Genomic DNA, 15636 nt, shown 5'->3' with positions numbered 1-15636 from the left:
CAAGAGCGTACAGGTCACAGTGGTGGGTAGTGTATGGGGCTTTGGAGACAAAACGGATGGCACTGTGATAGACTACATCCAATTTGCTGAGTAGAGTGTTGGAGGCTATTTTGTAAATGACATCGCCGAAGTCAAGGATCGGTAGGATAGTCAGTTTTACGAGGGCATGTTTGGCAGCATGAGTGAAGGAGGCTTTGTTGCGAAATAGGAAGCCGATTCTAGATTTAACTTTGGATTGGAGATTCTTTATGTGAGTCTGGAAGTTGAGTTTACAGTCTAACCAGACACCTAGGTATTTGTAGTTGTCCACATACTCTAGGTCAGACCCGTCGAGAGTGGTGATTCTAGTCGGGTGGGCGGGTGCCAGCAGCGTTCGATTGAAAAGCATGCATTTAGTTTTACTAGTATTTAAGAGCAGTTGGAGGCTACTGAAGGATTGTTGTATGGCATTGAAGCTCGTTTGGAGGTTTGTTAACACAGTGTCCAATGAAGGGCCAGATGTATACAAAATGGTGTCGTCTGCGTAGAGGTGGATCTGAGAGTCACCAGCAGCAAGAGCGACATCATTGATATACACGGAGAAAAGTGTCGGCCCAAGAATTGAACCCTGTGGCACCCCCATAGAGACTGCCATAGGTCCAGACAACAGGCCCTCCGATTTGACACACTGAACTCTATCTGAGAAGTAGTTGGTGAACCAGGCGAGGCAGTCATTTGAGAAACCAAGGCTATTTAGTCTGCCAATAAGAATGCGGTGGTTGACAGAGTCGAAAGCCTTGGCCAGGTCGATGAAGACGGCTGCACAGTACTGTCTATTATCAATCGCGGTTATAATATCGTTTAGGACCTTGAGCGTGGCTGAAGTGCACCCGTGACCAGCTCGGAAACCGGATTGCATAGCGGAGAAGGTACGGTGGTATTCGAAATGGTCGGTGATCTGTTTGTTAACTTGGCTTTCAAATACTTTCGAAAGGCAGGGCAGGATGGATATAGGTCTGTAGCAGTTTGGATCTAGAGTGTCACCCCCTTTGAAGAGGGGGGATGACCGCGGCAGCTTTCCAATCTCTGGGGATCTCAGACGTTATGAAAGAGAGGTTGAACAGACTAGTAATAGGGGTTGCGACAATTTCGGCGGCTAGTTTTAGAAAGAAAGGGTCCAGATTGTCTAGCCCAGCTGATTTGTAGGGGTCCAGATTTTGCAGCGCTTTCAAAACATCAGCTGTCTGAATTTGTGTGAAGGAGAAGCGGGGGGGGCATGGGCAAGTTGCAGCAGAGGGTGCAGAGTTGGTGGCCGGGTTAGTGGTAGCCAGATGGAAAGCATGGCCAGCTGTAGCAAAATGCTTGTTGAAATTCTCGATTATTGTAGATTTATCAGTGGTGATAGTGTTTCCTAGCCTCAGTGCAGTGGGCAGCTGGGAGGAATATTTATTGCTTATTTCACTTTTGTTTACTATCTACTTCACTTGCTTTGGCAATGTTAACATACGTTTCCCATGCCAATAAAGCCCTTAAATTGAAATTGAAATTGAAATTGAAAGAGAGGGAAAAGAGAGAGACAGGAGTCAGGAGAGGTACTGCAGGAGACAGCACGGCCATCTCCCATACCGCTGCCATACAGATGTCATCAAAGACCCTGATTGCAACACTCTGTGTGTGTGTGTGTGTGTGTGTGTGTGTGTGTGTGTGTGTGTGTGTGTGTGTGTGTGTGTGTGTGTGTGTGTGTGTGTGTGTGTGTGTGTGTGTGTGTGTGTGTGTGTGTGTGTGTGCGTGCGCGTGCGTGCGTGTGTAGCCATGTCAATCAAGCTATCAATCATGTCAATCAAGCTCCCTAGACTGCAAATATAATCCTCCTACATATTTTTTTCTACAATACAATATTGAACAGTGTTGAACTGAACATAATACATTCTAGAATCTACAGTATCTAATGTCCTTTATGTCAGGGGATCCCAAGCTTTATCCTATAAAGACCCCCTACAAAGCCCTCCGTCCGAGGAACCACACTGTCACGCCCTGACTCAGGGGACGCTTAAATGTTGAGTCAGGGTGTGTATGTTCTATGGTGGGTATTTCTATGTTGGTGTTCTATTATGTGTATTTCTATGTTGGCCGGTGTGGTTCCCAATCAGAGGCAGCTGTAGCTCGTTGTCTCTGATTGGGGTCCATACTTAGGCAGCCTATTGGCACTAGTGGGTTGTGGGATCTTGTTCCGTGTGAGGTATGTTGTTTGTCTACCTTGGACTTCACGTTGCCTTTCATTTGTTGTTTTGTCGGTTGTTTATTCATATAAATAAACATGTATGCATATCACGCTGCGCCTTGGTCTGACCCGTCGATGAACGAACGCGACAGAAGATCCCACCAAACGAGGACCAAGCAGCGTGCCCAGGAAGAGCGAATTGCCATGTCACAGGTGGGCAAATGGTGGTCATGGGAGGAGATATTTGCGGGGAAAGCGATTGTGACACACACACACATTAATATATATATATTTTTGACCAAAGAGTGACTATAGACACATATTACTTGCATTAATAAAGACTATTTTTGTACAGCAATGCAGCTCCTACACTATATATAAAAAAAGTATGTGGCCACCCCTGTGCCCAAGAAAGCAAAGGTAACCTGCCTAAATGACTACCACCCCATAGCACTCATGTCTGTTGCCATGAAGTGCTTTGAAAGGCTGGTCATGAATCACATCAACACCATCATCCCGGAAACCCTAGACCCACTCCAATTCGCATGCCGCCCCAACAGATCCACAGATGACGCAATCTCAATCGCACTCCACACTGCCATTTCCCACCTGGACAAAAGGAACACCTATGTGAGAATGCTGTTCATTGACTACAGCTCAGCTCAGCGTTCAACACCATAGTGCCTACAAAGCTCATCACTAAGCTAAGGACACTGGGACTAAACATCTCCCTCTGCAACTGGATCCTGTACTTCCTGACGGGCCGCCCCCAGGTGGTAAGGGTAGGCAACAACACATCTGCCACGCTGATCCTCAACACGGGGGTCCCTCAGGGGTGCGTGCTTATTCCCCTCCTGAACTCCCTGTTCACCCACGACTGAGTGGCCAACCATGACTCCAATACCATCATTACGTTTGCTGACGACACAACAGTTGTAGGCCTGATCACCGACAATGATTAGACAGCCTATAGGGAGGAGGTCAGAGACCTGGCAGTGTGGTGCCAGGACAGCAACCTCTCCCTCAATGTGAGCAAGACAAAGGAGCTGATCGTGGACTACAGGGAAAGGAGGGCCGAACAGGCCCCCATTAACATCGACAGGGCTGTAGTGGAGCGGGTCGAGAGTTTCAAGTTCCTTGGTGTCCACATCCCCAACAAACTATCATGGTCCAAACACACCAAGACAGTCGTGAAGAGGGCACGACAACACCTTTTCCCCCTCAGGAGACTGAAAAGATTTGGCATGGATCCCCAGATCCTCAGAAAGTTCTACAGCTGCGCCATCGAGAGCATCCTGACCGGTTAAATCACCGCCTGATATGGCAACTGCTCTGCATCCGACCGTAAGGCGATACAGAGGGCAGTGTGTACGGCCCAGTACATCACTGGGGCCAAGCTTCCTGCCATCCAGGACCTATATACTAGGCAGTGTCAGAGGAAGGCCCAAAAAATGGTCAAAGACTCCAGTCAAGCGATACCAGAGCGTCAAGTCTAGGTCCAAAAGGCTCCTTAACAGCTTCTACCCCAAGCCATAAGACTGCTGAACAATTAATCAAATGGCCACCTGGACTATTTACATTGACCCCCCTTTGTTTTTACACTGCTGCTACTCACTGTTTATTATCTATGCATAGTCACTTCACCCCTACCTACATGTACATATTACCTCGACTAACCTGTACCCCCGCACATTGACTCGGTACCGGTAACCCCTGTATATAGCCTCGTTATTGTTATTTTATTGTGTTACTTTTCATTTTATTTTTTACTTTAGTTTAGTCAGTAAATATTTTCTTAACTCTATTTCTTGAACTGCGTTGTTGGTTAAGGGCTTGTAAGTAAGCATTGCACAGTAAGGTCTACACCTGTTGTATTCGGCGCATGTGACAAATAAAATGTTATTTGATTTGAATTAGTGTATTCGGCTATTTCAGCCACACTCGTTGCTGACAGGTGTATACAATTCAGTGGTGGAAAAAGTACTCAAATGTCATACTTGAGTAAAAGTAAAAATGGCTCAAGTAAAAGTCGCACCCAGTAAAATACTACTTGAGTAAAAGTCTAAAAGTATTTGGTTTTAAATATACTTAAGTATCAAAAGTAAATGGAATTGCTAAAATATACTTAAGTATCAAAAGGAAAAGTATTAATAATTAAAAATTCCTTATATTAAGCAAACCAGGCGGCACAAATGTTTTCTTCATTTTTTATTTACGGATAGCCAGGGGCACACTCCATCACTGACATTAATTTACAAACAAAGCATTTGTGTTTAGTGAGTCCGCCAGATCAGAGGCAGTAGGGATGACCAGGGATGTTTTCTTGATGAGTGCATGAATTGGTGTCAGGGAAAATGTATGGAGTAAAAAGTACATTATTTTCTTTAGGAATGTAGTGAAGTAAATGTAAAAGTTGTCAAAAATATAAATAGTAAAGTAAAGTACAACTACCCCAAAAAACGACTTAACCTCTTAAGGATCTAACCCTTTTTTTTTTTTTTTTGCCTAAAACGACATACCCAAATCTAACTGCCTGTAGCTCAGGACCTGAAGCAGGGATATCCATATTCTTGATACCATTTGAAAGGAAACACTTTGAAGTTTGTGGAAATGTGAAATTAATGTAGGAGAATATAAGACATTAGATCTGGTAAAAGATAATACAAACAAAAAAACATGCATTTTTGTTTTTTGTTCCGTCATCTTTGAAATGCAAGAGAAAGGCCACAATATAATATTGCAATTTAGGCGTACTTTAGATTTTGGCCACTAGATGGCAGCAGTGTGTTTGCAACGTTTCAGATTGATCCAGTGAAGCGTTGCAATACTGGACTATTTTGTATAAAGTCTGCCCAAATGTGCCGAATTGGTCAATTGATACATTTCCAAGTACATAACTATAGAGAACATACAAAAATGATATGGTAATACAAAATGTAAATTTACACAATCCCAGGAATGTCATACATGATGGATGATTTGCTTATACACTAACTTTCATTTTTACTTAAGTACTTTACACCACTGATAAAATTGAGCACACAGCCATGCAATCGCTGTAGACAAACATTGGCAGTAGAATGGCCTTACTGAAGAGCTCAGTGACTTTCAACGTGGCACCGTCATAGGATGCCACCTTTCCAACAAGTCAGTTTGTCAAATTTTTGCCCTTCTAGAGCTGCCCCGGTCAACTGTAAGTGCTGTTATTGTGAAGTGGAAACGTCACAAATAAACGGCTCAGCAGCGAAGTAGTAGGCCACACAAGCTCACAAAACTGGACCACCGAATGCTGAAGCACGTTAAAATCATCTGTCCTCAGTTGCAAAACTCACTGCCGAGTTCCAAATTGCATCTGGAAGCAACGTCAGCAAAATAACTGTTCGTCAGGAGCGTCATGAAATGGGTGTCCATGGCCGAGCAGCCGCACACAAACCTAAAATCACCATGTGCAATGCCAAGTGTCGGCTGGAATTGTGTAAAGCTCACCGCCATTGGACTCTGGAGCAGTGGAAACGCATTCTCTGTAGTGATGAATCCTGCTTCACCATCTGGCAGTCCGATGGACAAATCTGGGTTTGACGGATGCCAGGAGAATGCTACCTATCCCAATGCATAGTGCCAACTGTAACATTTGGTGGAGGAGGAATAATTTTCTGGGGCTGTTTTTCATGCTTCGGGCTAGGCCCCTTAGTTCCAGTGAAGGGAAATCTTAATGCTACAGCATACAATGACATTCTAGACGATTCTGTGCTTCCAACTTTGTGGAAACAGTTTGGGAAAGGCCCTTTCCTGTTTCAGCGATGTGGAAGAACTTGACTGGCCTGCACAGAGCCCTGACCTCAACCCCATCGAACACCTTTGGATTGAATTGGAACGCCAACTCCGAGCCAGGCCTAATCGACCCAAGATCAGTGCCCGACCTCACTAATGCTGAATGGAAGCAAGTCCCCGCAGCAATGTTCCAACATCTAGTGGAAAGCCTTCCAGAAGAGTGGAGACAGTTATAGCAGCAAAGGGGGGACCAACTCCATATTATTGCCCATGATTTTGGAATGAGATGTTCGACAGCAGGTGTCCACATACTTTTGTTCATGTGTTGTATGTGGTGCACTAGTTTATAGTGGTGGTCCTCTGTAGCTCAACTGGTAGAGCCTGGCGCTTGTAATGCCAAGGTAGTGGGTTCGATCCCCGGGACCACCCATACACAAAAATGTATGCACGCATGACTGTAAGTCGCTTTGGATAAAAGCGTCTGCTAAATGGCATTATTATTATTATTATTATTATTATTATTATATTATTATTATTATTATAGTGGCCTGGGCTGCCTATGGATAGGCCTTCTGGCCATCTATCCATTTAAATCAGTCAAATATCTTATACCATTTAATTAAAAAACGATGTATTTAAAATGTAAGAACCAGTAGAGAGTCTACTATATATTACAAACCTATTTCCAAACAGTATTAGGTTACTGTACAAAAAAAACACTTTCTGCCAGGCAGGGAGCAAACTTGGCCAAATGCGCACTGTGCAGTGTAGATGGGTTTGGAGACAGGAGCGGTGACGCGCTGCTGTGGATTCCTGCTTCAGCTGGCACCTCGTGCTTCAGCTTGGTTTCTGCCAGCCTCATTCAACCCATTGTCTCTCTTTCAATGTTACAATAAGGATCAGGGGATCAAGTCAATCGGTCGCCTTTATGGCCAATAACAGACTAAACGGCCCTGTCTTTTCTGAAAGACCAAAGCTGTGAAGTAGGCTAGCCTATCTCCTCTACTGCGTCTCGGAAGACAGGGGCGAGGGAGGGAGTGGGTGGCATGTGGATAATATGCAGAGTGAGATAGTGAGTGATACATTGTTTTAGGGATTAATCGGCTCAATCACAAACCGACCCATTGATAAGATAATGACGGGCTGTTATTCGGACCGGTGGGTGGAATGGATCCGGGGGCTGCTGCGCGCTCTATCTCTCCACTTCTCCGCCGCCAGACGGCTGTCTCTGTGCGCCATGGCGCTCGGTGTTGTCTTGCTAATAGGTCATTAACGGAGACTGGTCACTTCAGAGGGCGGCGGCTCTTTGATACTCACAACCCGAATGACAGGGAAGTCTCGAGGCGACCGTCTTCAGAGACAGAAATCGCGTTCAGTAGCTTCTCACAACTCCATGATGGGACACTATTAAATGTGAAATAGTTTATATAATGTAAAACAGTGATGTGGTTGATTGAAGGCCAGTTTTATAATTCAAGGCTTTTAGCGATACGACCGTTCAATAGCCTAATATTTGTGACTGTAATTTACATTTTAACACTTAGAAATAGAAAGCCTATATCGTAGGCCAAGGGGATCAACACATTTTGCGCAAACAAATCAACAAAAACCCAATCAACAGAGCTGTCAGTCCTCTCATAAGTAGAGACAGATCCAATGAGACTGATAATTATTAGACAACAATGTCTATAATCTATTATAGGGATCAGGCAGATCAGCCATCATTGCGTTATAGTAAGCCAATCAATCAAGCCTGGTCACCATTCAACTGATTAAAGACATATCTATCTTCAATGGTTGAATGACTTACAGTAGGCCTATACCCACATATATATATATTTTTTACAGTTTACTATAGAATACTACAGTACTTACTATAGAATGATGTAGTATACTGTAGAATACTATACTACACACTGTAGTAGGTTGTCTGTTGATCATGTGTAGTGCTTAGTATAGAATTTTGTAGTATACTGTAGAATACTTTAGTATATACTACAGCAGGGTTCTTCAATTCCGGTCCTGGAGGGCCGAAACACCTCTGTTTTTCATCCTCTCCTTCTAATCAGGGGCTAATTCAGACCTGGGACACCAGGTGAGTGCAATTAACTACCAGGTAGAAATAAAAAACAGAAGTGTTTCGGCCCTCCAGGACCGGAATTGAAGAACCCTGTACTACAGTATTATCCACTAAAAACAAAAACATACAAAATAAAAAAAACTATAGTAAATACTACAGTATTTAATGTGCATATACCCTGCCTATTCCCCTCCCTTATATCCCAATTTGTACCACCCATAAGTGAGAAACATACACGCTAAGTATAGACCATATTGTGTTCCCTATTGTTATAGAAAAGAGCAGAAGTTCTGAACTCTCCATTCAAAACCCAGTTTTACCTACCGACCGACCTACAGGTTATGGAACATTTGCTATTTTTGTATTTCTCCAGTAGGTTTCCTCAAGGAGAAAGCCCTCCACTTCTATGTCAAAGATAATAAAACAAAAAAACTTTAGTAAACACTACAGTAATGTCCCAAAAAACACTACAGTAAATACTACAGTATACTACAGTCCGCAAAAACACTACAATAATTACTATAGTATATACTACAAGTTTTTTACTACAGTATTTATACTATAGTAAAATGTAAATACTACTGACTTCTTCAGTCCGCAAAAACACTACAGTGAATACTATAGTATTCCTACCGTAGTATACATTATAATATGTTTTTCATGTGGGTAGCATCAACAGGACAGATCATGGAATGTATGAAGTTATCCTACAATTTTAAATTGTGAAATACACAAGAATAGGTGTTATTGGATGAGTTGATGACATTCATATTATTTTTATTCCATGGGTAGAGCCGAGGAGCAGGAGGAAAATCTTTAATGTTAAAGGAAGTGAATATACAATGTTATTTGAGAATACATGAACAGGATGAAGTAATGAGCTCTCTCACACACACACTTATACACACAGATGGGGCTATATTAAGAGCAGGATTGGGTGGGCTCAATTCGGAAGTACACTAAAATTACAAATCAATAATCGAAAAAAGGGCATTTATTTTCAATGACTTCTCAATAAACTGTAAAGTAGAAGCTATTTATTTAAAACATTATTTTAATTTCTGAATTCTAAAATAAAATCCCTTCCTGAAATTACTGCCTTCAATTCAAATTGAGCACAACCCTGTTTGAGAGGGGAGGTGAGGACAGTAAGGATGTGACTGTGTGTGTTGGGGGGGGGCTCTCCAGACTCACTGGAGCCAGCGGGTAATGGCCTAATTCAGGCCGATTGAGACGCCTTAATTACTGCAGTTGTGAAAACTGAAGGAGGAAGGGAAGAAGCGAGGGAAGGATGTTTTCTTTGATCCTGGGCTGAGTGAGTTGTAAATGAGGAGGTGTGCCCTGCATAAATACTGACTCTACTCCTGAGACTCAGATCATTACTCCATTTATCAGGACAATGACCCACTGAGAGAGAACACACTCACACTCTTCACTGGACTTACCCAGCTCTGAGAAAACTTTGTCTGCATTTCTGGAACCCGAAGGATCAGATGCATTAGATTCTATCCATCCAAAAGGACACATTTTCCCACCCTAACAGGATTTTGGTTAATTTTGTTGGATATTTCCATCATCCAACCATGAGTGGACATTTCTCCATTGAGTGGCTGGCCCAGAGTAGTCATGCATCGGGCAGCACGAGCCCCTCGCCTCCCTCCTCTTCTTGGACATCCGTTGCGGCTGGACCAACCAGCACCTCTGGGACCCACCCTGAGAGCTTGCCTGGGTTCTATTGCCGACCAAGACCTGAGAATCAGGAGAACCAGACAAAGAACCAGGCGAGGAGAGGACACAAGCTCATCCTACACAGCAATCCCAGCCTGGAAGGCTCTGAGACGGCTAAGAGGAGTAGCCCCCTCCACCACAACCACCAAGGTAGGTTCAGTCTCCCTCAAATCAACTCAGGATCTGAGTTTACAAGGGAAACATACATTCATTGAAATAGTGTTGTTGTTTGTGGGTGTGTTTTGAGCTATGTGTTGATGGAATTAATAGAATTCTTAAGCAGTAGCTACATCTGATTTTGCTCTTATAGTGCTGAAAGCTCTATAGTTAGGACTCACCTCAGACTGAGTTGTTGTCTGGAGACATGATTGTGTTTGAAATGTTCAGAAAACACAAAGGTTTTGGAAACCACTATGATGTGGCATATGGATGGATTTGAAATCTCTTCTCCCTCTTCCTTCAGTAGTGGCTGAGACTGGCTTCATTAGTGGAACGGAGGGGGAAACGTCGGGGTACGAGAGTGAGGGTGGGCGCTCCCTCTCCCCAACCACCCCCCTGGACAGCACCTCAATATTTACCTCCTCTTCTCCTCCAACGGGGAGGCGGCCACGTACAGCCTACACTGCGGAGCAGATCAACAGTCTGGAGAGGGCCTTCAAGAGGAACGCTTACCTGGGCACTCGGGACAAGGTCGAGCTCTGCAAGAAACTCAACCTCTCAGACAAACAGGTAGGCACCGCAGACAGACACATACACACAAATAGGGACTGTATTGCAATGGTTATCAATGGTTTCTTTGATCGCTGTGTCTCTAAAACGCCTGTCTGTTTCTCCTCAGATCCGTAACTGGTTCCAGAACAGGCGTATGAGGATGAAGAGGATGGTCCAGGACGCGCTGGCCCAAGCCTGCCAGGCTAAAGTAGCCTCTCACCTGCTGCACTATCCCAAGCTACATCCCTACAGCCCTTGCTCCTACCCCAACTACCAGCCCCACCATGCAGGAGCAGAGGGGGGCGCTGCCACCCCATACCTCCACTACAGCTCCTCCACGGCCGGCCCAGCCCTGCCCAGCCTCCCCCTGGACTCTTTCTACCAGTACTCCAGCCTCCCAGGCCTGGTGATGCCCACTACTGGGTCCTACCCACTGATTGGGGCCTACCAGCCTTACACTCACCAGTATTGAAACTTTTGGATGATATCTCAATAGTTTAAAGTGGTTTTAAGGAAACTACTTTAGACTAGTGAGATGTTTCCAAATACATTTTTACTGGCTTCCACTTCTCTTCTAATGTATTGACTACTGAAAAAGCTGGTTAAAGCAGTGGTGAAATTGTGAAGTTTTCCACTCTGGGTAGAGAACAATAATTGTGTTCCTGCTCTCCTTTTTATTGTCATACTGTAATTGCTATTTAAGTATAAAATTGTTAATAGTTTTAATGGATCTGTTAAGTCATGCGGCTGCTGTATAAAAGTGTTGATAAAATGAACGTTTTTTTCCCTTCTCAATTGCATTATAATCAGATAATCTCAGTTCCTCCACCAATTTATATATTTGTAAGTATTGTGTGAAAATAAAATTGTTGTACTGTAATAGAATATATAGTCATTTCAAACACCTCAATAGATCCGACCAGTTAACAAATGGTTGAGGAGGGCCACCTAGAGCCTAACAAAGAACTTGTCATACTGTGTGGATGAGTCAGTACGCAGCTAACTCACACAATCTGTAAAAGAGAGAAAGATGGTCCACACATTAATTTGTGGTGAAAAAATAAAATTGATTTTTCAGAACAAACACTTCACCCAACTGGACTTCATTAGTGTCCAATTTCACCCCCCAAATTCACAAGTGACAACCTGTCTCCATGGAATAAAAATGAAATAATCTCAGAACTACTGTATCGCTGAAGGTAAGCGAGGTGAAAGCTAACTAAGAAATATCAATCATATGACTAAAATAACATTGACACAGGTTCTGTTTAAAATATTTAACTTTTGTAAGTATAAAACACTTTTGGAGCTAAATCCAATCAACTCAAACTTTTTCAGAACATGACAAGAACTTCAGCATTTGTTGGTCTATGTACAAAATGTACAAGTTTCTTGTCAGAGAAAACCTTTCCTTAAACACCCCACCTTTCAGCTTTAAAACAGTACAAACCAACACATACCTCAAAGACTACACATCTCCCTGGAAAGAGTACAACTACGGTTACAAAATTACCCAAACAAATACGCGAAACTAAATCAATATGGCTGCCCTTTCCTTCCTGGTGGTGTGTGAGGTCACGTCCTCTATGCAGTCTTCTGCTGGCCCTTCTTTCCAATCAGAGACTTGTGGATGTGAGGAATCACACCTGCAGGAGGGAGAGAAAGGGACATTATGAATGGGTGATGCTATTGCTACACATTGGTAGGTGAAGAGGTGTTTGCCCCCATGTAATGTAAAACGCTTTGAGTTCCTGGAAGACCAATACATAAATCCAATCCAAGAGTTTAAAACTCACCTCCTCCAGCGATGGTGGCCTTGATGAGGGAGTCCAATTCCTCATCTCCGCGGATGGCCAACTGTAAGTGACGCGGAGTGATCCGCTTCACCTTCAGATCTTTGGAGGCGTTTCCTGCCAACTCCAACACCTGAGAGTGACACAACAATAGGCTGTCATTGCACGTTAGGGTAGGGTTGGAGCAAAAATCTACTTTTTTTAGTCATTTAGCAGACGCTCTTATCCAGAGCGACTTACAGGAGCAATTAGGGTTAAGTGACTTACTCAAGGGCACATCGACAGATTTTTCACCTAGTCGGCTCGGGGATTAGAACCAGCAACCTTTCGGTTACTGGCACAACGCTCTTAACCACTAAGCTACCTGACCTTCGTCAGAGCCCTCAAAAAAAAAAAGGGTTAAATAAAAACATCTCACCTCAGCCGTGAGGTACTCCAAGATGGCGGCGCTGTAAACTGCTGCGGTGGCTCCCACTCTGCCGTGGCTGGTGGTCCGGGTCTTCAGGTGTCTGTGGATACGACCCACCGGGAACTACAACACACACACAGTCAGAAATGCTCTAGGTAGAAGTTGCCCATCTATCTGTGTTGCAGGATTCACTTGTGACTGATACAATAGAGAAAACCCAGGGAAGAGAAACTGAGGTACATGCCTGGAGTCCAGCCCTCTGGGAGCGAGAGACAGCCTTTGCCTTGGCTTTGCCACTGTCCTTTCCAGCTTTTCCTCCTGCCTGGAAAGTGACAATGGGATTCAGTGAAATGGCTGATGCATGAACCTGATTAAATGTGTTTTCTTTTACGTTTTTCTTCTCAAAGCAATGTGTAACTGTGACCAAGGTGAAAAAATGCAAGATGGTGTGGGTGTACAAAAGAAAAATGATCAATACACTGAAGATCTCTGTAATTTATTTTTGTAGACTAGTGGTTAAGAGCATTGGGCCAGTAACCGGAAGGTCTCTGGTTCGAATCCCTGAGCCGACTAGGTTAAAAATCTGTCGACGTGCCCTTGAGCAAGGCACTTAATAATTGTTCCTGTAAGTCACTCTGTATAAGAGCCTCTGCCAAATGACTAGCTAAAATGTAAATGTAACGTCAAGCAAACCGAAGTCACGTACAACCGGTCATTACAGTAATCTGATTCATCACACACTTCTCTCCGCCAACTGAAAGATAAAGGACCATTTCCGATTGATAACTATGTAACTGGCAAACTGTCATTTAGGTTCTCGCTAAGTCGATTCATTACAATTTTGCAAACAAAAAGTCAAAATATGTCTTTCTATAGCTAACTACAATACAAATACGAATGAATAATGGTTTTACAATAGTTAACTCGCTAAAACTGAAATATATATTGCTAAGTTTGTAGCTAACTACCACAGGTAGTGTTAACGTTAGCTAACGTTACTGTAGTTAGCCAACAGTGCTAAGTAAGGTCAAGGACGTGGAAACTAGTTACCGTAGCTAGGTACTTCAATAAACAACCCAAACTTTGCGAACATCTTGGAATATTACATCAGAAAGAGATGGGACGTAACGTATATTAGATAAATATGTTTGAAAAAGCATGAGAAGCAAGTCGGTTGTAAACCAGATGGCGTACATGTAGCTAGATGGCGCCCTTTCGTTAGTTTTCGAGTGTCCGTCGACGTCCTATTTCGCACACATCAAGCTTGCAGTCCTAAATACTAGTAGTTACTCTTACTAGCCAGTTTAGCATATCACTGCTAAAATGTCATGACATTTACGATCATCTGTCCTATAATACAGACAACGTGCATAAAACAATCAAAAACTCGTTACCATGTCGCTGGTGAGTTTTCCCTGTTGTATTTCCAAACGGAGAGAAACAATAAACCCGAAAAAAAAGCCAAGCAGATGAATGAAGGGGACTCCAGAGCCAACCAATAGCGTTTCTGTTTATTGGTTCGAACGGTCTCTTCAACCAATTGCAATCGTGTTTGCACAGCGTTTACTCATCTCTACAACTGGATTGGACGCTTTATGATAGTAGAAATGCCAGAGAAATAATACTGTGGTCTATGCTATTCGGAATACTTGGGGCGTCCCTACCGTTCTTAATATGATAATATACACTATATATACAAAAGTATTTGGACACCCCTTCAAATTAGTGGATTCGGCTATTTCAGCCACACCCGTTGCTGACAGGTGTACAGAATCGAGCACACAGCCATGAAATGGTACCGTAATAGCATGCCACCTTTCCAACAAGTCAGTTCGTCACATTTCTGCTCTGCTAGAGCTGCTCTGGTCAACTGTAAGTGCTGTTATTGTGAAGTGGAAATGTCTAGGTGCAACAACGGCTCAGCCGCGAAATAGTAGGCCACACAAGCTCACAGAATGGGACCACCGAGTGCTGAAACGCATAGCGAGTAAAAATCGTCTGTCCTCGGTTGCAACACTCACTACCGAGTTCCAAACTGCCTCTGGAAGCAACATCAGCACAATAACTTCGCATTGTCACTCTATTCCCCTCTCACTTGTTCACCTTTGATGCTGCCAGACCTGGGTCAAATACTTGAGCGCTGTAATTTAGTTTGGCTGGCACAATGGAAGCAATAGAAACGTGACAAAAGTCCCAAAAGTGCAAACTCCAAGCTAGTAAATGTAGTGCCCCTCAACCAGTCTACTTTACAGTATTTGATATGTATTTGACCCAGGTTATCTGCCAGTAGATTGAAAGACCTGGACCTTGATGTTTGCAACCTGTGTAGTAGGTGAGCAGGCTAGGCACTCTGTCGGCTGCTGTCCTTTCACCTGGGGCATATTCAGGAGGATGCAACGTTACAAATTGTTTACTCTAATCTTATCTACTTGAAGAATCATGAATCACTTGAACATGGGTCTCTGATTCAGAGGCAAGCACCTTACCAAAGATCGCTACACTATATACCCAGAGAGAAGCATGTCTGTATTCCTCTATCTGAACTTTCTGTAGCATAATGCCCTCCTGGGAAAGCCCCTGGATCGCCCCTCTTCCTTGTGAGAGAAGCCCATCCCAGTCAGGACTCCTCAGTGGTGGAACGAATCTCCCCCTGCTGTCAGTGCAGCTGTGGTGAGCTGGGATTTGACATGGGTTGGAACTGGATTGGTGGGCATAACAAAACAGGGCACCTCCGTAGGAAATGAAATATCAATGTGGTTTGAGCACCCCCATGATTCTTTAACTGCATAAAACACGAGGCGGAACAACATCTGAAGGGGAACAGAATTTAACATTATTATATTATTATTAACACAACACAGGATTTTTTCAAAAACTGGATTAAATGTTGTTTTTTTAGACTGGGCCCTGGGTTCGAGTCTCAACCAATCCACACACTGAATTC

General features: G+C 43.5%; 2 protein-coding genes across 2 annotated transcripts; one reads left to right on the top strand and one right to left on the bottom strand.

The window, feature by feature from the left end:
- Positions 1-9634: 9634 nt before the first annotated feature.
- Positions 9635-10962, top strand: LOC121542177 (homeobox protein vex1-like). Its single transcript, XM_041851661.1, has 3 exons — positions 9635-9929; positions 10243-10508; positions 10618-10962. Exons 1-3 carry the CDS (start codon positions 9635-9637, stop codon positions 10960-10962), a joined length of 906 nt encoding a protein of 301 aa, XP_041707595.1.
- Positions 10963-11752: 790 nt separating this feature from the next.
- LOC121541451 (histone H2A.V) lies at positions 11753-14193 on the bottom strand. Its single transcript, XM_041850470.1, has 5 exons — positions 14087-14193; positions 12937-13014; positions 12702-12815; positions 12287-12416; positions 11753-12136 (listed from the first exon to the last, which is right to left on the bottom strand). Exons 1-5 carry the CDS (start codon positions 14087-14089, stop codon positions 12075-12077), a joined length of 387 nt encoding a protein of 128 aa, XP_041706404.1. The 5' UTR covers positions 14090-14193; the 3' UTR covers positions 11753-12074.
- Positions 14194-15636: the final 1443 nt, after the last annotated feature.

The sequence above is a fragment of the Coregonus clupeaformis genome, chromosome 27 (assembly GCF_020615455.1).
Source record: "Coregonus clupeaformis isolate EN_2021a chromosome 27, ASM2061545v1, whole genome shotgun sequence".
Taxonomy (NCBI): domain Eukaryota; kingdom Metazoa; phylum Chordata; class Actinopteri; order Salmoniformes; family Salmonidae; genus Coregonus; species Coregonus clupeaformis.
Note: the sequence above shows the minus strand (reverse complement) of the source record. Positions and strands in the feature narration are given on the sequence as shown.